General features: G+C 40.3%; 2 protein-coding genes and 1 long non-coding RNA gene across 3 annotated transcripts; 2 read left to right on the forward strand and 1 right to left on the reverse strand.

Moving 5' to 3' along the window:
• Positions 1-5,432: 5,432 nt before the first annotated feature.
• On the forward strand, positions 5,433-7,098 carry LOC142390825 (uncharacterized). Its single transcript, XR_012770497.1, has 3 exons — positions 5,433-5,539; positions 5,647-5,944; positions 6,245-7,098. It is a non-coding gene; the product is annotated as an uncharacterized LOC142390825 (long non-coding RNA).
• Positions 7,099-7,544: 446 nt separating this feature from the next.
• sort1b (sortilin 1b) lies at positions 7,545-21,926 on the forward strand. Its single transcript, XM_075476603.1, has 20 exons — positions 7,545-8,161; positions 9,445-9,504; positions 9,655-9,728; positions 9,818-9,920; positions 10,038-10,199; positions 11,475-11,548; positions 12,921-12,970; positions 13,263-13,390; positions 13,923-14,067; positions 14,746-14,901; positions 15,239-15,345; positions 15,501-15,603; positions 15,692-15,863; positions 16,215-16,405; positions 16,495-16,684; positions 16,775-16,891; positions 17,617-17,725; positions 17,836-17,948; positions 18,128-18,257; positions 19,821-21,926. Exons 1-20 carry the CDS (start codon positions 7,889-7,891, stop codon positions 19,833-19,835), a joined length of 2,472 nt encoding a protein of 823 aa, XP_075332718.1. The 5' UTR covers positions 7,545-7,888; the 3' UTR covers positions 19,836-21,926.
• Positions 21,927-22,062: 136 nt separating this feature from the next.
• On the reverse strand, positions 22,063-23,523 carry ngrn (neugrin, neurite outgrowth associated). The gene is made up of 3 exons (XM_075476604.1): positions 23,066-23,523; positions 22,839-22,949; positions 22,063-22,746 (listed from the first exon to the last, which is right to left on the reverse strand). Exons 1-3 carry the CDS (start codon positions 23,299-23,301, stop codon positions 22,179-22,181), a joined length of 915 nt encoding a protein of 304 aa, XP_075332719.1. The 5' UTR covers positions 23,302-23,523; the 3' UTR covers positions 22,063-22,178.
• Positions 23,524-23,833: the final 310 nt, after the last annotated feature.

Consider the following 23,833-nt stretch of genomic DNA (forward strand, 5'->3'; position numbering starts at 1 on the left):
AGGGGGGCGCTGCTGGGAAGTGTAGAAAGTCATGTTCAGGATGTTGTACAGGATGTTAAGTTCAACGCCTGAGTAGCGCAAGCAGAAAGTTTGGCTCATTATCTAAACTGATGATCACATGAAACGGATATTTATGAAAGAATGCAACAGTTGAAGGCTTATTCATAACCATTTATAAACGCAGGTTAGCCTAACCATACAAAGACGTGACATTAAGTACTGACACCAAAATATGGTTAATTATCAGCTGGAACCCTCGCATTTGAACTTAGGTGAAGTTAGTTTTAAGTTGGATATTCGACAAACATTCGACCGACATTCGCAAGCAAGCCACTCCAACATTTCAAGTGCACCCGTATTGCACACTTTACAGTAAACACACGGAGAGGACAACTGCAGCGTGCTCCAACTTCCTGTTTTCAAAATAAAATAAAAATGAAAAAAATGTGATATTTAAAGCAGAGATGAGCGACTGTGTATAAAGTTATTGAAAATTTTGGACAGAACTGAATTGTAAAAATAAAAGGTGTATCTCATGTAGCAAGTGTAGTTACATGACCCCACACTGATTTGGAGTCAATTGATCACATGACCTGGAAGCTATTGAGCAAAAATGCTAATATTTACATATAAAAATTGATAAAAAATATGAACAGATCTAAAATGTAAAAATAAAAGGCGTATCTCATACAGCCAGTGTAGTTACATGATCCTACACTGATTTGGAGTCAATTGATCACAAGACCTGGAAGCTATTGAGCAAAAAGACTAATATTTACATATACAAATTATTAAAAAATATGAACAGATCTAAAATGTAAAAATAAAAGGCGTATCTCATGCAGCCAGTGTAGTTACATGACCCCACACTGATTTGGAGTCAATTGATCACAAGACCTGGAAGCTATTGAGCAAAAAGACTAATATTTACATATTAATAAAAAATATGAACAGATCTAAAATGTAAAAATAAAAGGTGTATCTCATAAATAGTGGCATTTATTTTTGTGGCTAAGACCCTATTGGCCACAAATGTTTTGTATCTGGAGGTTTCATTTTTGACGTACTTTAGCACTGCGGTGCTGTCAGTCCAAAAGACGGAGTCAAGCAATGTCATCTGCAGCTCCTTTCTCCACAACCTGTCTGTACGTGCTGCCACTACTGCTGCTGTTAGCTCCAGTCTGGGAATGGTAATTGGTTTTAAGGGAGCCACCCTGGCTTTTCCCATGACGAGGATGTTGCACAGCTTTCCATCACTGTTGCGCAACAGTAGGTAAGTAGCTGTCCCATAACCAACCTCACTTGCGTCTGCGAAATGATGTAGCTGGGCAGAAGCTACAGTGCCAAAGTCCACAGGCTTAAAACATCTGCTGATCTTAAAATCCTCAAGTAGGTGGAGTTCCTGTATCCAATTTGTCCACTCCAGCGCCATGGGCGGGGGTACGACCTCATCCCATCCAAGGCCTTTCCTACACAGCTCCTGCAAAATTAGCTTGGCTTTTAGCATCACTGGCACAAGCACTCCAAGCGGGTTGTAAATGGAACTGACCACAGACAAGATCCCTCTACGGGTCAAAGGTCGATCTTGGATTGAAATCTTGAACCTGAATGCATCTGATTGTACACACCATTGTACACCCAGGACTCTCTCAACAGGGAGGGTGTCATGGTCCAGATCCATCTCCTTTACATCCACTGCCCTCTCCTCTTCAGGAATTGCAGCCAACACATTTCTAATGTTACTTATCCACTTCTTTAGCTGAAAGCCACCTCTGGCGCAAATGGCTCGAAGGTTGTGATAAAGAACAATAGCCTCAGACTCCAAGGGTACTGAGGCAAGACAATCATCCACGTAGAAGCTGTGCATACTGGCATCCGCCACCTGCTGACTGAAGGGATCATGTAACTACACTGGCTTTATGAGATACACCTTTTATTTTTATATTTTAGATCTGTTCATATTTTTTATTAATTTTTTTTATGTAAATATTAGCATTTTTGCTCAATAGCTTCCAGGTCTTGTGATCAATTGACTCCAAATCATTGTGGGATCATGTAACTACACTGGCTGCATGAGATAAGCCTTTTATTTTTACATTTTAGATCTGTTCATATTTTTTATTAATTTTTATATGTAAATATTAGTATTTTTGCTCAATAGCTTCCAGGTCTTGTGATCAATTGACTCCAAATCATTGTAGGATCATGTAACTACACTGGCTGCATGAGATAAGCCTTTTATTTTTACATTTTAGATCTGTTCATATTTTTTATCAATTTTTATATGTAAATATTAGCATTTTTGCTCAATAGCTTCCAGGTCATGTGATCAATTGACTCCAAATCAGTGTGGGGTCATGTAACTACACTGGCTTTATGAGATACGGCTATTATTTTTACATTTTAGATCTGTTCATATTTTTTATTAATTTTTATATGTAAATATTAGCATTTTTGCTCAATAGCTTCCAGGTCTTGTGATCAATTGACTCCAAATCATTGTGGGATCATGTAACTACACTGGCTGCATGAGATAAGCCTTTTATTTTTACATTTTAGATCTGTTCATATTTTTTATTAATTTTTATATGTAAATATTAGCATTTTTGCTCAATAGCTTCCAGGTCTTGTGATCAATTGACTCCAAATCATTGTAGGATCATGTAACTACACTTGCTACATGAGATACACCTTTTATTTTTACAATTCAGTTCTGTCCAAAATTTTCAATAACTTTATACACAGTCGCTCATCTCTGCTTTAAATATCACATTTATTTCATTTTTATTTTATTTTGAAAACAGGAAGTTGGAGCACGCTGCAGTCGTCCTCTCCGTGTGTTTACTGTAAAGTGTGCAATACGGGTGCACTTGAAATGTTGGAGTGGCTTGCTTGCGAATGTCTGTCGAATGTCTGTCGAATATCCAACTTAAAACTAACTTCACCTAAGTCGCATTTGACCATATTCTCAACGGGATATATCAGGTACGAACTCGCTTCTGAAAGAGCTAAAAGTAGCACAAAGTTTATTCCAACATTCCTGACACTACAAGGGCCCTGCATACAATAATAATAATAATCTAAGCCATATAAAGACCATATATCCCCCGCTTTTTATTGAACAGTTTTAATTTATTTCTTTAGCTTGATATCTTTATTAATTTTATGCATGCATGTGTGTACAGTATGCTCTGTATATACAATATACACTGCCTAGTCAAAAGTAAATACATGAATGATTGAACGTCTATATTTATTTTAAAAAACCAATACCTTGATTACTACCTCCATACAATTTTTTCTCTTAGGATGTATTTCTCTTAAAGGTAGGGTAGGAGATCCTGGATTTTGAGTCCAGCGAAGCTGCATTTTGAAAATACACAGGTAAAAAGTCCCAACCCTTTTCTTCACTTTCCCCCCGATGGCACGCCTCTAGAGTACATGAACGCGCACGAGCACGAAGGTGCACGAGCGCTGTTCTGACAGCAAGCATCGATCGTTGCCGTATTTAGTATTTAGTATTTAGTATATGATAACTATACGTTTTAAACTGATGGATGTGGTTTACCCTATGACAAACATTGTCAACTGGTTGATCTTAACTGTGATCAGCCACAATAACCAACTGTGGGACCTTGTAGACAGTGTGTGGTTGTAGAAGCACCAAAAGGGCAAAAAGCCTGAATACCTAAGTGCAGGGGCGAGGCCAGGGTATTTTTAGTGGTGCCAAGGCACCACCATGAGATAGCTTGGCACCCCTTGGCTCAGCACATTTATTTTCTAGCATTTGTTTTTGTTTTAACTCTTTTCTCCCAAAATAAATGTTGAGTTATCTTCAATATTTGTCTCAGGCTCTCTGTTATCCCTGTCAAGCCACAGTCTTTTGAAATGAAGAGGTCAAAATTGAATGTTGGAGGGGAAAACACTACTCAAAGCAAAACTAATACGGCTCCAAAATTTATAAATGTACTAGTTCGCCTCAATTAGTGAGAAATAATGTGCCTCTGTGAGCACTGGGGGCTGGGCACCACTAAAGACCAGATCCTAAAATCGCCCCTGCCTAAGTGTATATTCTATATTGCAGCATGTAGTTATTCATAAATCATGATTAAACATATGCTGTTATACACACACACTCATAGATACGAGTACAGCCAGGTGTAAACGGACTGGCCAAAAAAAGCCTGATGAATCCAGGAAAACGTCGTGCCCATGCCATTAGAGGAATAAATCTGTTGATGGAAAGATCTGGTCCTTCATTATATTCAGGCCATCAGTTTACATAATTTTTTGGGCGCATAATGTTGCTGAACTTACACCTGGCCAAGTGGAGAAACAAAAACATTTCTGCGGCACAGAGAGCGCCTGATAGAAGAGGAGCCTCGATCGTTCTTCAGTGGAACAAGTCACCAACAGACCCAGTCCTACTAATTAATCACGGGCCTTGGGAAGATAGATAACCAACAAGCCAATGCACATAAATAAGATCAACGTTGCTTTGTGGAGAAAGAAGAACCTTACAGCATAACAATTATCTGTGCAGCACTCAAGATGCCATTTCTCATAGAAAGGCACATGACAGCCTTCTATGAATTTGCCCCCCCCCCCCAAAAAAAACACACCCAAATGACTCACAGACCACGAGCACCAAAATCCTCTGATCTTATGAAATATCGCTCTGTGTTCTGGGAAGATGCTTTTTCTGTGATAGGTATTGGGAGATTATCTAGGACAGAGGGGAAGGATACAGGAACTAGAGAAAACATTTCCCAATACCTTCCTCATGATCACACCTTTTTAAAAAACAAACAAACCCTCAGGGTGCTGAACAGGTTCGACTGGTTTTATTACTTTCATGCTGCTTCCAAAAAATGGTTGGAAGCTGGCAACTATTTGATTCACACTACAACTGCCAGTTTACATATTTTTTAATGATTCGGGTTCTTAAAAAAAGTGGTCTCTCAATCTTTTAAGTAGGTGCCACAATATGAAAACTGACTTTGTCATGAACTCACATGATAAACTAACATTTAAATGAGCAAAGTGGAGCAATGCTCCAGTGGCATGCAATGAATCGACAGTTACAGAAGAAGTATCACCAGAGGTCACCAGTTCCAGAGTCGTTATGTGATGTTAACTATTAAGCGGACTCTGTGAAGGCAAAGGGTGCCATGTGCCACCCATTACTCCCATCAGAGTGGACTCATTCACATGCAGGCTCTCCTTGTGATTCCCTCAGCTTGGGTCTCATCCTGACCTTCGTAAGCAGGAAAAAATAGGCTGGATGTGGTTCTTTGCAGTTCTCGTCCTAACAGAGCACATCTCGAAGGAATAAAAGTGGCTTTGTTCTCCACCTTTTAGCTGTTGAGTAGGCTGCCCGGGGGGGAGGGGCTGCAGCCCACTTGTACACTCCCTTTGTAGAGGAATGCAGCTCTACAGATTGTTTGATTTTCTGCTTTAATTCGGGCAATCCAGTAATACAGAAGCAAGATAAGCATGGAATATACTCAGTTGTCCAGGAAGGCTCATTTGAGTGTTTGTAAGTGGTAGATTTGAATTCAGTGTTTCAGTGATTGAAACTTGTATGACAGCTTTTTATTTTAGACTGATTAACATGACACCGTTTTCGTTGTGTTTCTGTTTCAGGTTCACAGACCCGTTGGACTGGTTGTGCCATGAGGAAAACAAATACTTAGCATGATGTGCCGATCCAGTCATTCCATCTTTTATCAGCAGTTTCAGTTTGTATGATAAGGCAGTAATGTTTCTTGTTGTGCAGCAGAAGGTTTGCAGAGGGAAGGACAACTTAAACTCCACACTGGTACATAAGAGTCTCAGTGTCTGCGGTGTCTGAAGTTGGAATAGATTCAGCCATGACAACGATGGGTGATGGTCTTTTTTTTTCTTTTTTTTTTGCAACACATGACCACTAATCACGGGTTTGGTATGGCACACTATACCATTACTTGTCCAAATTGAATCAGTGCAATATGACTCAGAGCAGTTGTCAAAATTTAAAATTTATGCTGTGAGTAAGGCAGGAAAAAGGTCCCCTCCAACTAGATTAGAAGATTATCAGCTCTCTTAAAACTCTGTTTTACCACTGATGGATTAAATAAACATTGTTAAATCTGATGTAACAAGGATTATTTTCCGTATTAAAAACATTTTTTTTACAACAATTTTAGTTTGATTGATATTTGTCTGATACTCTGCAGTTATTTCAAATATTCTGTTTTCACAGGATTTTCATGCTCCTCTGGTGGAGGGGGATTACTCCATTTCAGCATGATTTAATCTCTTGTTTGAGCTTTCCAACCGAGCCAGAGATTTAATCCACGGTGGGGCTGCATCTAAGGAAATGTCAGTTTTTCACAACACATGCTTTACTTGTTAAGATTAATTTAGCACATTTTTAATATCAACAAAAAATGGCTCTTAGAGTAATGATTAGTGCTAAGGGATGCACAACCACGTATGACATGTCATCTGTAGCAACTCATAAAGACCAGTCAAGGTCAGATTGTTCAAACCTCAAAGAAGGAAGCAATTAGAAATGTCAATTATTTCTTTGCGTTTTTTTTACACACAAGTTGTTGTACTTTTATGTCATATGGTAATTCTGCTGCAGGATCTCTGCAGGAGATTTGATGTTCGCTGTAACTAGGTCAGCTAAATCATCAAAAAATCCAATGTTATGCTTGCCAAATTTCAGTCATGCTGTGTATAAACAAAAGTTAATGAACAATGGCTCTGAATTCAAAGCACACATTTTCACCTGCTAATTCTGTATTTAACTAAAACGTCAAATATAAGTGGAAACAATATCATCATGCAATGCTGACATACAGTCAAGTGAAACGTAAAGGACCATATCATTATCATTATCATTTATTCTTTTCCCCCCACATACAACTGTATATTTCTTTCTTTGTTGGTTTTCATCATTTTTTGATATGATGCTTCTCTTTTATAACCTTTGACAAAACAATGTCCTGCAGAAATTATTGAAGTTTTTGTCCTTCATTATTATATAGCTTCTGAATGGCTTTGAGTGCATTTGAGGAGGAAAAACGCCTTTTATCTTTACGGGGGACTTTGGGAAAAATAAAATGCAAACTTCAAACGTCTCTCTCCCTCTCTCTGCCACATACAAAGACACACTCGCAGAAACATCTTCATATATATCTAACCACCTGTTAAATGTGGTAGAAAGCTAAATAATTTAAAGGGTCTGCTAACCCATTAAGTTTCAGTTCATCTGTTACTGTAGGAATGAATAGTACCACATTTGACCCCTTGTATTTAACAGTGGTTAAAAAATATTATTTTATGCTTTCAAATAAGTTCTCACAGGATGGAGCTGCATGCTAGTATCATTCAACCTATCATGATTGTCCTTTTGACAGCTAATTATGCAGTTTCTCTGGTGACCCGCCTTTTCACAAACTAACCAGTCAGTGAAGTGGAGAGGCGGTTCAGAATGGATGACCAGCCAATCACAGTGCGCTCTCTTAATAGAGCAGTACGACCTGCAAGCACAATTTCTATGCTCGTTACAGTGTATCCTGTCGGAGATGGAGTAGCAGTGCGAACAATTGCTGTTAAACACACAGATTAATGTACGATAAATTGTGTTTTTTTCCCCCCCAGCATTGATATTTTTTCGGGTAGGCGGCGAAACAGGAGACGCTTTGAGGACGCTTCGTGTTTTTAAAGACCGAAATAGTCGCTGTCACTGGACGACTACTGTTTTGTTGATGTCATCCGCGGCAAAGCTGTAGCGACAGTCAGTTGCCGTACAAGACAAGGATAAACAAAGACTGGTTTTGGGGTTGTGCTTTGCTCCTTTGTTGCGCTGTGTTTGTCACTTTTAGCAGCAGCGAGGATGGGACTTTTGCTCCACGGTATCCTGCTGCTTTCTGTGTGCACTTTCGCTGCCGGCTTAGATTTTGAGCAGGGCTCCAAACCTTTCGGACAGTCGGTTTTCCTGAGGCACTCGAACATTAAAGAGAGAGCCGCGAACATCGTGAAGAGGTCCCTGCCTGCGTGGCTGGCCGCATCACCAAATCACCAGATAAAACGAAGAAGCACCGAGCAGGGCGACTCGTGTAAAGCGCTTCAAGGATACGACACCAAGTTGCCAGACAACACCCACAGTGTAAGTTACCAACTGAGGTCCTGTTTCATGTTGCATGTCTGTCTGACAATTAAATGAGCCCAGTGAGGAAGATGCGCAGGTGTTTACCAGGTGCACGGACAGGCCTAATCAGCTATTCAGTGTGGTGAGACACACCGCTACTAATGGGCTGTTTTCCACTCACCTGTAAGCCTTCAAGCCTGGGTTAACAGCATACGGTACCTAAATACCTCATTGACACAAAAGATATGTGCAGTGCTTTTCACGCCACACCTTTCTCCAAGTTTAGTCATTTCATCAGTTTTGCCACCTGTGTTGTCATGATTTCGAACCTGGAGCTACGCATTTTAGTCCAGCATTTGGGTCAACTGAAGGACAAGCAGACCAGTTTCCCTCTACAAAGGTTGCTCTGGTGGTTATGACCCATATCTTTGTCTTCTCGAGCACGCAGCTGTATTCTGTATTTAACCTTCCCACTCTCCTCCGCTTCACTGAGAGCGAAATCTGCCTGAATGTTGACAAGAAAATTGGCCCAGGGGAAACCATGTGACTGGCTGTGTGGTTCTTATTTTGTAATTAAAAGCTCTGCTTGTGCGGCTGTGGAAACGGTTAGCAAACAGGAAGTCTTGTTGGGATATACTGACGAATATGTTTGTTTGTTCTTTCTCTCCAGCACAGAAACTAACCAGGAAGAGAAAACACCCTCATTAGCAGAGCTTATGAAATATCTACTATACTCTCCACAAAATAAACAAAGAGACTTCATGCCTTTCATCAGAACCCTGTGCGGTTTATTTGCCTATCTCCTTGCTGCCTTGTGCTCGACTTTGCATTGCAGTCTTTGCACAGTTGGCCCCAGTAATCTGAGGTTGAGAGAATTCCTGGAGGCTGAGCCTAGGTTACTGCTTTAGGTCCCACCGGCACTGGAGCTGCTCATAGGACGAGCTGCTTCGAACAGTGCGTGAGAGGAAAACTGGGCCTCTGAATGGTTTTTATAGAATTAGAATTTGTACATCAGGCAGCAGGTGCCAATGAAAGCACAAGAGTCTTCCTCAATTATCCTTGCCAAATGTATTCCATTTGCACACAATTATAGTTTGAATTATAGTAAAATCCTTCATCTGTTGGGGTTTAGAAGTCTGCTGAGAGCTGTAAAAAGGAAATGCATTGCCAGTCCAACCAAAAATAGGCTGTCTAGAGGCAAAAAGCATAAATAGATGTTAGCTGCAGTTTATAATTGTTTGGGGCTTTGAATGTTTGATTGTGTTTTACATGTATGACCATGATTGTCCTCTTTTCCTCAGTACACCTTCAATGATCTGAGTGGGTCAGTGTCGCTGGCCTGGGTGGGAGATGGCACAGGGGTGAGTGTTGTACCCAATCTGACATGAGTAGGTCAAACATAGCTGGCTAATTTGGCGTTGGGTAATGAGTAATGAGTTCCCTCAGTCTCATGCGCAATCTTAAAAGATACATGGCTGATTCTCCTCAAGCTTAACCTTCCTTCTACACAGGTCATTCTGGCCCTGACAACTTTTCAGGTGCCCTTTTTCATGATAAGACTTGGACAGTCCAAACTTTATCGCAGGTAAGTCTCATGTGCTCAGCTTTTTTTGGCAAAGTGCATAGTTTGAATAAGATTTACATCTAATTTTGCTGCAACCGCCTGTCTGCCAGCGAGAACTACGGCAAGTCATTTCAGGATGTGACCAACTTAATCAACAACACCTTCATCAGATCAGAGTTTGGCATTGCAATTGGCCCAGAGAACTCGGGAAAGGTAAGCCATGTCCCCCTAAAGTCATCATATTCACTTCATGTGTTCATCTTGTGGTTATGCGAACATAGCAGCACTGCAACGTCTCCTGTAAAGACACTTTTGGACTCTGGCTTTCAGGTGATCCTGACAGGTGAAGTATCTGGAGGTCAGGAATCTCGGATTTTTGTCTCTGATGACTTTGGAAAGACATTTACCCACCGGGACTTGCCTTTCAACCCCCTGAGGCAGATCACATACAATCCTGAGAACTCAAATGTGCTGACAGTCCTCAGCAACGATGTAAGTCGTAAATCCTGAAGAAGCTCCTTTCTTTTTTTTTTAAATGTGGAGAGAAAGCGGTTAGTATTGATAAGCTAGAAAGCCCAAGTTATGCATATGCATATCTCAGACAACATCTATACTTTATGCAATTGGGACATTCCATCTCAAGTCACCCAGAGCATCCAATCTAAAATTTGGTAATATTTGGGGGGGGCTAAAAAGGCCTAATTATATAATAGACAAATCCTAAATATTAGAGCCATTTGGATACCAGTCATAAAGTAAAGTTTAGTTTAATAGAGCACAAAATTTTAATAGATTTGATATATTTTGCATTCGAGAAGATGGCTCCACAATAAAACTTCAAATGTAAATGGATTGAGCAACGGTTAATAGAAAACAAGGGAACAAACTAAATGAAGAAGTATTTATTTTCAGTCTTGTAAAGTAATAAAATGTCCAGTAAAATGTTATTTTCTTGGCTAAAATACATTTATTAACAGCTGGACTACACCTACATACATTACAACATTCACCTTTCAACTTAAAAGTAAATATTAGAGTTCTACCATCATCAGGTTAAAAAAAAACATATATACGATGGGGGGAAAACACATTTTTATTTTTTATAAGAGGTACTCTCTCAGACAATTAAAAGGAAAGACAATTTGGTGGTTATCACTAAGTACCTCAATTCCATATTTGCGGCTTTATGCTGATATAGTTTGTTAAAATTTGACCCCATCAACTTGTGCTGTCTCTCTTTCATCAAGTATTGAAGTATTCAATCTATCCAAAGACGGTGACCTTTGTGTTTTTAAAAGGGTTTCTGCCAGATAAAAAAAAAAAAACTGTGACAAAACCCACTAAAGTTTGTTATGAAATAAGAGTTTTTATAGTTCAAATATTAACTTGATCTTTGTCTCTTTTTTTTTTTCTCTTTTTTTTCCAAATCTGAAATAAATCTAAAGTACACATTTGTTCCAAAAAGCAAAATGAATAAGACAAAATTATTTAAAAGAGTTCCATGAATTAGGTTAAATTGTACATTTTCATTTTATTTCAGATATTTGGGAATCCTATCAGTTAGGGTTAGTTTTACCTGAGGGGTTTAAAGTGATGTGTAATAGTTTTGTAAACCTAAGAGGGTGTTTTTGTTGTGCTTTTATTAACATGGCTGTGGTGTTACTGTGGAGGTGTGTCAAGTTCTGCATGAGCCTTGTAAACCGTGGCTTTACTTTAGATAAACTCAGTGTGTGTGTTTTGTTTTTATTTTGTTTTTTCCATCTACAGAACGAACTGTGGCTTACTGAGGATTTTGGTAGCGACTGGAAAAAAATCCACGACATGGTGTGTCTGGTAAAATGGTGAGAGATGAGACAAAATGATACGCACCTTTTATCAGGTGCGCAGCGAACAAACAATGATCTCATTCAATATCCCCAAGTGTGGTGTGGGAGGGGGGTGGAACACGGAGCATTTCAAGAACTGCTCTGTTTGGCACCAATCCTCTTCTTTATTTCTCGTTCTTTAGTTCACCCTCCTTTGCTCTGCTGGTGTTTTAAAGCAAAACATGTTTAAACCATGACCGTGTGGCTTGGTTGACTCGCTACGGTCATTTTCACACATTCTCCTTTGCTCACACTAAAGCCTGGTTTATAGTCGGTAATGCAAGACGCAACGCAAGCCCTTGCGCGGTTGCAAGCCCCCCCTTGCGTACTTGCGTGTGTCACCTCAATTTTCTAAACTTTAAGGAAATTCACCGCCAGGACCTCTTCGGCAAGTCTCTCTTCGAGTGGATTCATCATAGACATAATATATTATGTCTATGGGATTCATGCTGCTTCTTCTTCTTCTTCTTCGCTTTCTACCTTGGCGTTTGAAAACAGCGGTCTTTTATTAGGGGATGAAACCGGAAGATCAACACGCTGCCGGATGTGATGTAGATAGTGGCTTGTGCTCGCGTCCAGAGTGGCTACTCTATAGCTCTGCTCGCGTCTTGCGTGAAGTTTAGAAAATTGAGGTGACATACGCAAGCATGCAAGGGGGGGCTTGCAACCGCGCAAGGGCTTGCGTTGCGTCTTGCGTTGCGTCTTGCGTTGCGTCTTGCGTTACCGACTATAAACCAGGCTTTAGGTCAAAGAAAGAAATGGAACATTTCCACACAAACACTTTCAAAGCTTTCTGCCAAGAACATAGTCGTTAGTGGCGTTTTGCAAATGAAGCAGTACAACTGCATTGCACTGGGTGACTGTTTGACAAGCTGCGTTGTGGCCGTGCACGACAAACTGTTGCTTCAGAGACGCTTCTTGGTATGTGTCACTTATTAACCCTGGTAGCACTGAGTATCTTTGTAGTTTCAGTGTTAAGGCTGTGTAGTGAAGGTTACAGAGACCAAGAGAACCGTATTTACAGAGCCTTTTATCACTATCGCCCAAGGTGTTGATCTGAACAGCGTGCCGTCAATTTCAACCGGGGCCGGAACGTTCTGCAGTCAGAAACAATTTATCTAAGAAGGAATTGTTGTAATTGATAAGCCATGTCATGCGTCAATGAGGCAAGACCTGCAATAGCATGGGAATAAGTAACTAATGCCAGATGAATCTACTTTTGACTCCTCAGAATTAGCACCCTGGCATTGTTGTTCACTGAGACACTGTCCTTATCAACAAAGCAACCTCCATTTATTTTGTTTTCATGTCCTTGGCAAATTTTTCATGATTTCCAATTTGCTTTCAGGGGAAGAAAAAATGGCATTTTCTTTACAGCCAGCCTAAATGGATCCTGCAGTAAGTGATTTCTCCCTGAAACACGTGCAACATCAAATCATATGATTTAGAATTTCACTGATTTTTGAGCACTATCATTTGAAATATGACGTCTCTCAGATTTACTTAAGACGGTATGAGACATGACAATAAAAACATGGAGGCAAAAAGACTGAAATGGCAAATAGTATTAACATGATGGCAGTCCAAGTAAGATGTTTTGTCATGATTTATATATACAACTAATGGGCGCAACATGATAACATGGAAATGCTTGTTTTACTTTTGGTTCTGAGCCATCTGTGTGTTTCAGGTGATCGGGGAATGTTAGAACTGAGGAGAACTGCAGACTACGGTAAAACCATCAAGACAGTCGCCAGTAAGATCTACTCCTTTGGCCTGGGCGGACGCTTTCTTTTTGCCTCTGTAATGACAGGCAAGGTCAGTATACAGAGAAGTTAGTTCAGGGCACTATGAGGACATTAGGTGAAATGTATATATATTTTGTAGACCTCTGCATTTCTAAGAAATTACAGCTTTAAAATATTATTGTTCTTGACATAGAAGAAAGAGAGAAGTCACTGAGTTACATGCCAGAGTTTTTTGTTTTTTAACAGAGTTAAATATGGGGAAGTGTAGTAGCACTTAACCACAACTAATGGGGAAATGGTCAGTAAACCACATGATGGTATGCATATTTATGTTTCTTTCCCAGCACTGACCACATTTTTTGGACTAGTCTATATCTATGAAGGGCTTGCTGGATTTTAGCTCCAGGTTTAACGCATGTTTTGTCATTACATTTAAAAACACCAAGTTCTCACGACACACTGTGCTTTTTTATTTATTTATTTATTTTTTTGGTATAGTTCCTTTTCATGAGGTTGCATAACCACAAACCTTTCGCATTGTAACCCCTTCTGCATCTTCTCTTTCTTTGTGTTTCTTCTTTTCCTGCCTCTGTCCCTTGCAGGGCACACTGAGAATGATCCACGTGTCGGTGGACCAGGGTGACACTTGGAACATGGCCCAGCTGCCGCCTGTTGGTCACGAACAGTTCTACTCCATCCTGGCTGCAAATGACGACATGGTTTTCATGCACGTTGATGAGCCTGGCGGTCAGTCCACGCAGCAACCTGACATGTATACTTATCAAATCGCATGATAACGCAGTACTGACATTAAGCAGGAGCAGACACACGCTGAGGATCTGTGGATGACCTCCATGAATCAATTTCTAACAATGTATTTTTCACCGTAATTGTTACAAGAAATAAAAACGGTATTACGATTTATACGGAAAGGAAATCAATTAAAAATTGTGGGACCTGACTTGCAGGTTTTACACATGCAAAACTTGGCCTGTTGAATTGATGATTGAGAGTAGCTCAGACACTTTGATGAAAATAAATCTAAAATCTGCGCTGTGCCGGCTGTAACTTGGTGCAGAAGATCATCTCCCGTGTTATTGTTTTGCCACTTTTAGCTCAGTCAAACACCGTACTTGTAAACCACACGCACGTGTGGGGGAGCACTGGAGAAATTGCAAATTTACAATTTGCAAGTACCTTACAATTTCCAAATGACAGTTATTTGCTACTTCCAAACTGCATCTACAAATTTTGATCTGAATTATAATTATGTCCACAAATTGCCTTTTTGTCCTACCTTATTAATGCTCTTTAGGCGTATGGGAACTGACTTTAAACCAGGTAGAAATGTATTTATTATTATTCCGTTATCTTAAAGCTCTGAAAACCTCCTGTTTTATTTTATTTTATTTTTTTTACCCTCAGATACAGGATTTGGTACAATTTATGTATCAGATGACCGGGGCACTGTGTACTCCAAGTCACTGGAGCGCCACCTTTACACCACCACCGGCGGCGATACTGACTTCACTAATGTCACCTCCTTACGAGGAGTTTTCATCACCAGTGTCCTGGCTGAAGGTACCTCTTCATGGCTCTGTGCTTAAATAAATAAATAACAACACATACCTGCACTCAAATTCTCCCCAGCAACACACCCACACAGCACTTTTCCATTGCATACCAGTAGAAGGGTGTGAGGTAAATATTTAATTAGTTGTTCAGTGTTAGATGTGTTATCTGTTTGAAGTGGCTTATTGAAGCAGACATGGCGCTCATCATTGCTTCTGCACTGATCTAACCATTGCATTTGTTACTCTTGCTTACTTGTAGAATGTGAATCCAGCTTTTTAAAACACTGTTTCTGTTGCCGCCTATAACGTCCTGTAAACGGTGTGCTCTTGTGTTGTGGTTCCAGATAACTCTGTGCAGTCTGTGGTGTCCTTTGATCAGGGAGGCGAGTGGGTTCCCCTGCGGAAACCTTCCAACACGAAGTGTGATGCCACAGCTAAGGACCCAGACAAGGTAAAAACTGACAGTGGAGGGGGTAAGACAGTGAATTGGTCTGAATGAAAATTGTGCTGATTTCCAAGTTCAGTGTCATACTGAGTTTTGCAGTGTTCATATTCAGTAAATTACAGTGTTACTGTAAACCAGTCCTGCTTGCGCTTTGTTTACAGTGCAGTCTCCACATCCATGCTGCTTATAGCACCGCAATGAAGCTGAACGTCCCCATGCTGCCTCTGACTGAACCAAATGCTTTGGGACTCATCTTGGCTCATGGTAATCTTAAAAGCAGGGTTTCTATGCAGTTTTAGATAACCAAGAGGGTTTCTTTTTGTCCTCTGAACCTATTTAAATGTTTCATCAGGCAGTGTTGGGGATGCAATCTCAGTGATGCGACCCGATGTGTATGTGTCTGATGATGGGGGCTATACTTGGATAAAGGCGCTTGATGGGCCCCATCACTATGCTATGCTGGACTCAGGAGGGCTGCTGGTGGCTGTGGAGCACAGCACAACTCAACCCATCGACAAGATTAAGTGAGTTACATTCTTTTTCAGCTGCAGCTGTTTTTAAAAAAAACATTGGAATTAATACCCTGTTCTCAACAGTAATTTTGCTTTATACACAAACGCTGTGTAAATGTGCAACATACTTTAAAAAGCAAACAAACAACAACTATATTCTGGCAATTTGATTGATTAAAAAGCGTTTTGCATGTGACAACATCAGACAATCAAAACAAAACTCGCCGAATGGAGGCAACTTATCCAAAAATCCTCCTGATTATTATCCACATATACACTCCTCCTTATCCACATTGATACCTCCTGACAAAAACTTTTTAGTAAAACGTTTGAGTCTTTGAACATTCTTTGATGTCCTGGCAGATTTTCCACAGATGAAGGACAGTGCTGGGGTGTGTACAAATTTACCAAAGAGCCAATCTACTTCACTGGGCTGGCATCAGAGCCAGGAGCTCGCTCCATGAATGTCAGCGTCTGGGGCTACAGAGACTCCCTCTTTAGCCAGTACTGGATCTCCGTCACCATCGACTTCAGGGATCTTCTCACCAGAGACTGTGAGTAAAATGATGAAAAGATTATTTCCATTGTGAATGTAGGCATCATTTTCTCCCCACTTTGATAAATTTGTGATTGATGTTTTTAGGTGAAGACGAGGACTATGTGCAGTGGTTGGCCCACTCTGATGACATTAGCGACCCGAACGATGGCTGCATGCTGGGATACAAAGAGAAGTTCCTGCGGCTCAGAAAGGACTCTGTTTGCTGGAACGGGCGTCAATATGTTGTCAACACACAGCCGACCCCGTGTCCATGCACCCTGGATGACTTCTTGTGGTAAAACTGATTGTTGATCCGATGATGTTAAACTCATGGTTCTATTTTCCACCCATGCTTATTATCCATGCTTTGTGTGACTATTCGCAGTGACTTTGGATACTATCGTAAAGAGAACAGCTCAGAGTGTGTGGAGCAGCCAGACCTGAAAGGCAAAGTGTTGGAGTTCTGTCTACATGGCAAAGAGGAGCAACTGCTGACCAGTGGGTAAGGTCCCACCTCAGCCTTTGAATGCAAGAAATATCTAAATGTTTTTTCTTTCTTTTTAGATTACAGACAGATTGTCCCAAAAAGGCGGCGCCCGTGTGCCAACATTTGCTTCACTGCAGTGAATATGCTGGCCTTCTCTTTCGGTCACTGTTGCCACATAATCTGATTTAACTTGTTTATAATTGTGTGGTCTGGTTTATAACTGTCTCCATTTAATGCGGAATGACTTGATTACAGTCGCGTCTGAGTCTATTGACTGTAGAAGTGATAATCTTGTTGAGATGATGGTGAGTCACAGAGCAGAGACAGTATTGAAAATGAGGAAGTAATTCTCATGCAGTGAGCAGTCAGAGGAAGTAAGATGAGGGTGAGAGGGAGTCTTGTTGTAAGAGTGTCTGCTGTCCAAAAGAAAGATTTTTCTTTAGTTTCTGACTTCACTGAAAGCTAATAATCATTAGTCATCTATTATGTGTTGCAGAAACAGCGGGGTGCTGCATTGACGCAAATTGAAAATGATTAAGTAGGACCTGCCTTAGACCCATCTGGATTTTGAAGAGCTAGATGATTGATTTAAAATCTTAAATTACACATTTTTATTTATTTGAGGTTTTTGACTTCAAAGCCAGCCAAAAATGAAGCATTTTGCAGTTTTCCTCTTAATGTCTGTGTGCAAACCACAGGCTAACTATTAAAAAAATCGCCCGTCTACTCTTGGTTCCCAGGTATAGAAAAATCCCTGGAGATAAATGTGAGGGAGGACGGATGCCTGAGCGAAAAGAGATCGACCTCAGCAAGAGGTGCGTCAGCGACCTGGTGGGTCCAGAGCCTCAGGTCAGTATTTTTTTTTAATACTGAAATTCACTCAAAATGTGTGTTTATGAAACCTTGTGTGTTCCTGTGGTACCATTTTATTTTTTTTCCTCTGTTCTTATATTCTACAGACAGACAGTCAGACCTCCAAGTCCGTTCCCATTGTAATTACAGTGATAATTGTTATGCTGCTCAGCACTGCAGCCGGAGTGGTCTTTGTCAAGAAATATGTCTGCGGTGGCAGGTAAGTTTCTCTCAGCTCAAATTTAGTGTTTTCTCCTGCTCATAAACCTAGCCTGCCTACAGGATAATGCATCTTGAATAACCAAATGTTTCTTTATGTGGATCCTGGAACGTCATGTGTTGAGTCTTGGTTTGATATTGCTTGGGGTGACCTGACAGTGTTTTGAATGTGTCCTGTAGGTTTTTGGTCCACAGGTACTCTGTGCTGCAGCAGCATGTTGAGGACAATGCCACCGATGGGATGGATGACCCGCTGGAATCCAACCACGCCCCAAATGGCAAAATAGAGTTTCACGATGACTCTGATGAGGTACAGTGGACATACAGTAGGAACGATAGTTAAGAATGAATAATTCAGCATTAAATACAATGATGTTGTTTTATCTAAAATGATGTGTAGAAAGAAACGGAACTTGTTGACCACCTGTGCTTGGTTTTTTTTTATTTTTTATTTTTTATTTTTTTTTTTTTTTATGGTCATTGAGATGCACAATTGGGAGGTTTTATTTCCTGTAGTTATAATGAACTAATATTCTTTCTTTTACAAACACGGAAAAAAACGCACAACAGAGAGAAGGATTTTTTTTAACATTTCCATCTTAAGAATTCAAATGATCAAAATGGAGATGTATTTTTAAACTTGAGATCATCTTAAGAGGAGGTGACAAAGGTCACTAGTCAGTTTGATAATGTCCTGACCAATGAATACTCATTATTGTACACTACATTATTACAGTAGAGCTCAGTGCTTATGGGTTGCACCCACAACCATCTTTTAACCGTACCAACATTTTGCTTTCAACTCCACACCTGTAAGCTTTCCTCACTGTATCTTGTATTGTTGTGACAAACTTGTGGTGACAGACAGACATATTGCCTGATACATATTGCCTGATTGCTCCAAACCGTCACTGTGGCAGTCTCTGTTACAGGATACGTCTGTAGAACCACATTTTGCCATGACGACACACACACATCATGTTTACAAGACACTTGAAAAGAAAAGAGAATTATTGTGTTTGTCAAACCAAAATTGGAATTTTGCAACACAAGTAAACATGTTAGTCTGACTGAATTTGTACAAAATCAAGCTTCTCAAAACTGGGCAACACACTCAGATAATGGGATTTGGGGTTGAATCACTCCTGCGTGTATGTGCTCGGTTAGAATTAAATGTTCCGATCTCTACATGCTCCAAAGTGGAAGTATCTGTTACTGCAGCCAAATTCCCAATAAAGCTGCTCCCTTTCACATATTTTTCTGTTTCTTATGTCAGGCGGCTAAAAGTGTAAGAAAATGTGCTCGTCGAGACTATTTGTTAACTCGTGGTCGGTTAAAGCTTTTACGCAGCTTCATCGGACAAAATCCCCATTCAGATACGTTAAAGACGACGTCTGTGCAGTGAATTCAGCTCTACTTACACGTACCGTGTTCTCCCACAGAGAAAGTTGGAAGCAACCGAATGTCTTGAACATTTTCTCACCTGGTCCACAGAGTCGCAGCGTCGGACAGTCTTTGGTCAATAATTCGATTCCCCTCCCGTGCATGTATGCTGGGACAAGGACAGTGATCCAGTTACTGACTGATTCACAAGGTGTAAATTATTCAACCACGTGATTTATTTTTTTTTTTTTAGCGCATCATTATTATTATTTTTTTTTACGAATTCTCACAATCAACCGCGGAGCATTATTAGCTGACACCAAAGGTTCTCACATGAAAAAGGTCTTTTAAGATTGAAACAACTTGATGCAGATGTAGGTCACTTGGGTAACAGAGTTGGGTGTGTATCTGTAAACACAACCATAATGGTCTGTTTGCTCACCTGTGTTGTTACTGGCTTCAGTGGTATGCTTTTTCCCTCTTTGCACAGGATCTGCTTGAATAACGAGCGCCACCTGTTATGCAACTGAGCAACGGGTCTCCTGTCCACTCCGTGGCCGGCTGCAGTTCGTGCCACTCTTTTGTCTCCAGTTACTTCTTCCTCTTACCCTTTAGTATAAGCTTTGGCAACAGACGAAGAGTCTGTGTCACTCTGCTGTCATCAGTGAAGTTTAATGAATGTACGGAGGCTCCTGAAACTAACGCCACAGTTGAGAACAATGAAGGAGGTCTTGTGGTGTTGTACCTTCAGTTTTCGGGTTTAATGAGCGAGTTTGAATCTCACAGATATTTATTTTACTGAATGAAGAAGTGATGCAGTAACTGCTGAGCGCTCCCAAAAGTGCTTCTCATTTCTATTGAAGATTTTTTTTTTTTCTTATTTACTTGTACATAAACCTGTATTTCTTTTGCAATTTTTGATCCAATATCAGTTTGGTAGGTGTTCAAAAGGTTGCAGTTGATTTTTGGTTGATAATTCTCCCAGACCACTGGAATCTTAACCCTTAATTTTAATAAAGTATTGTCAAAATGTACCCCAGATGACTAGGAGCATAAATTTGAGGCTTTTAGCCTTTACTGATTTTAGAAATCTTCTGTTTTGGTCTGCACTTGGAATACTGTCCCGCTGACTTTTGGAACATCTTGGCATTGGGGTCTGTTGATGGAGTAATAAGGCACAAACGGAAATGTCCATTTCTATGAAATTTGATAGCAATAATGATTATATTTTTTGTGCATTTAATATGTTACACTTGCACGGTAAGTAATCCTTTTTGACACAATATCCCTCATTGCTCTTTTGTTTGAGTGAAGATGTCATTTCACAAATCCCAATGGGTCAATGTCCGGGGCCGTGAAGTGTGTCTGTTTTTAAAGACCGAATGAGTTTCAAACCTGGGCTGTAGTTCTAACGGCTGAGAGCACAAAGTCCTTCATATGCTAAGAGTTTGTAGTTTGACAGTTTAAATGTGACCTATTGTGTTAGGATATCACTGTAATCACGAATAAGTTGTGTTTGGAATCATCTGAGCAGTTTTTGTACTAATCAACTCTTCCAAATCATGCAACATCTGACAAATTGTTGTTTAAGAGATGTCACGAACGATTATAGTTTGATGGTGAATACGACAGCTGCTTTTTCTTTTTTTTTTCGTGCAACATACTCTGATAACCAAATGCATTGATGGAATTAGGTGATTGAAATATGGAAGCAATGTGAATAAATCAATGAAGTTATGTAAATGTTGTATAGCATAATTACAGCTGTAGCCTGTTAGGAGAGTTGACAAACATGTTTGGATAAGCTGTACCAAAATCACGACTTTTTCTTTTTCTACTTGCGTTTGAAGCGAAGCAAATGATCTAAAAATAACAGGGTTATTGAAGGTTTCTTGTGTATTTTACTATGAACTGCTGTATTTTAAATGAATCTGTTCAAATAATCCGTCTTATCATGTGAAGTCTTACTTTTCTCTTTTTGTTGCACAGTTGTCTTTAGGTACTTCACTTTCATACAAGTTTAACTTATTCATGACAAGCTGGTTCAGAGCGAAGTATGTTGGATGTGGTAATACAAGTGCCTGGTGTGAGGTCCTTTTATTTATATCAGATACATGTAACCAGTTTAATCCAGTTTGTCAGTGACGCCCCTCAAGTTGCACTTGTTGCCTAAAATAACCTCTTGAGCAGTAAATGTCTTGTTTTATATTAAGTCCCATTAAACTGCATGTTAGCTCTCAATACTTTAAAAAACAGAACTTTTTAGGAGAATTGGTCTGCAATAGCCTGGTTAGTCCCTTTTTTTTTTTTTTAACAGCAGTCTGACGAGACTAGACTCAAATAAGAAGACTAAGTGGAAACCAGGTCACAATGTAGCTGTTTTACACTGGAAAACATTTGGTAGGTTGATTATTTAACGACGGTTTATTGGATTTCATGAGGGTTCCACATTTTTCTTTAAAACTTGTATAAATTAACAAAGACATGACGGCTCTGTAAATATACATGGTTATATTTATAACTGCAATGTTTCTCTTTTCTGTATATTTGAGGCTGTTTTATTTGGGTTTGACAATAAATTCATATGTTCCTCTTGTTTTTGTTTCCCATTGCTTATTCCTCATGTCAAATGGAGACTGGACGATCATTCCAGAGCACAAATAAATTAAGTAAAAAGACATGTAAAATAAACCTAAATATTTACTTAAAAGTTCAATAAATAGCCATTAGGATACTACAAAATTATGTTTATTGGGCACTTTAAAAAAAAAAGATGATTGAGCTGATAACTTAGTACAATGCCAACCTAAACATACATGCTCATCCAACATCTTAACTCAAGATGTCCTCAGATTCTGTACAAAAAGTTTCCCTCGGCATCAAAGAAATCATTCCCAACCTGCACCGCAGGAGAAGGTTTTACCATTTCGAGATACTCTTCAAGCTCTCCTTCTGTCAACACCTGCCCGTCCCAGACCTCTTCATCATCCTCATCCCCCTCTCTTGGAGTGCCCTTTACTGTTGATATCTGCTCTGTGACATCTTTGCTAATACCAGCTGTAAAATTGGAGGGCAGGACAGGTGCTGGACTTTTAACTTGGGATTCTGAGCCTTTACCTCGGATCATCTGAGTCTGACCAGAAACGGGGACCAAAGCACCTTCTGATCTCCCAAACGGGAGTGTGGCTGGTGTGCGGTTCCCAGGCAGTTTCAACTTGTCATTTGACAACCCAGCACCCAAAGGCAGCACCTTCTGACCCAGTCTAGTCATTACTGTAGCATCCTGCCTCACTTTCCTGTCTGGAGAGGGGGTGAAATTGCCTTTTAGGACTCTCAGGATAACATCAGGAGCGACGGAGAAACCCTCAGCCAGTCGCTCTACCGTCCACTCTTCTGGCTGCTCTTTCTTGAGATATCTAAAAATTACGAGAGGATTGATTTAGAGCTTTAAATGGATGGCAGCACTTGATTGTTTGGCGACTAGACTGTCAAGAATGAACTCCTTCACCTGATTTGTTCAATAGCATCCCAGGTTAACCTCCTCTGCGGGGCTCCTGATGGAGTCATCTGCCTCCTCAGTATGTGATACTTCACTGTCTTCTGCCTTTTTCTTCCTTCACTGTATAACATGTGGAAAGAGGTTAAAACTACCATAGAGACGGCATAGACATAATGTTTTCATCCGATAAAGCGTCATATCTGAACTCCTGTATGGTGAGGCCCGTTGAATCTTACTCGAGCAAAGCCTGGAGCTTGTCGTCCACATCATCTAGGTCCAGCTCATCATCAGACATCTCATCTCTGTTTCTGGGGCTGTTTGATCCTCTGTCTCCGTGCACATGGCTCTTTCCCATCCATGCTTTGTTGGTACCTCTGCTTGCGAATCGGCAGCTACTAACAGAAACTGAGGGGATAACTGGTGGGGCACGAAGCCTAAAGATGAGGGAGAAAACCTGAAGAGGTCGGGCCATGCTAAAGGACAACGTATCCCCCTTTATGTAGTTTGTATTGTTAGCTTGTTATGCTAAGAAGATTCATCTTGTCAGTGAAAGGAAACAACACAACCCCCCCGGCCCACCCATAAATTCTGTATTAAGCGAATTATATTCTCTTCAGTTAAAATGTCTCATTTCTTTAACAACAGAAGTGACACACTTACATGCAAATTCTGAAATTACCCGTTAAATAACTTCCGCAAACATTAGCGCCACAGTACATAGATATCGGAGTGCTGCCACCTAGTGGGCTGGGGGTGAAGTTATTAGTCTGGTTGCATGTGGTGTTTGTCCGGACTAAAATAAACAGGCTCTGTCTGATCTACAACTGTACATTCCGTGCACTTATGGCTCGTTTCAGATGACACTGACGTCAATTTAATTGCGAGGAATATCATGAATAAACAAGTGAAGGAATATTAACATCCGAAGAGGGGAACAACGAAGCTACGTTGCTCCATCTGCTGGGGGACCGAGGCGCTGCACCTTGCACCCTCACCCCTCCCCT

The sequence above is a fragment of the Odontesthes bonariensis genome, chromosome 10 (assembly GCF_027942865.1).
Source record: "Odontesthes bonariensis isolate fOdoBon6 chromosome 10, fOdoBon6.hap1, whole genome shotgun sequence".
Classification (NCBI taxonomy): domain Eukaryota; kingdom Metazoa; phylum Chordata; class Actinopteri; order Atheriniformes; family Atherinopsidae; genus Odontesthes; species Odontesthes bonariensis.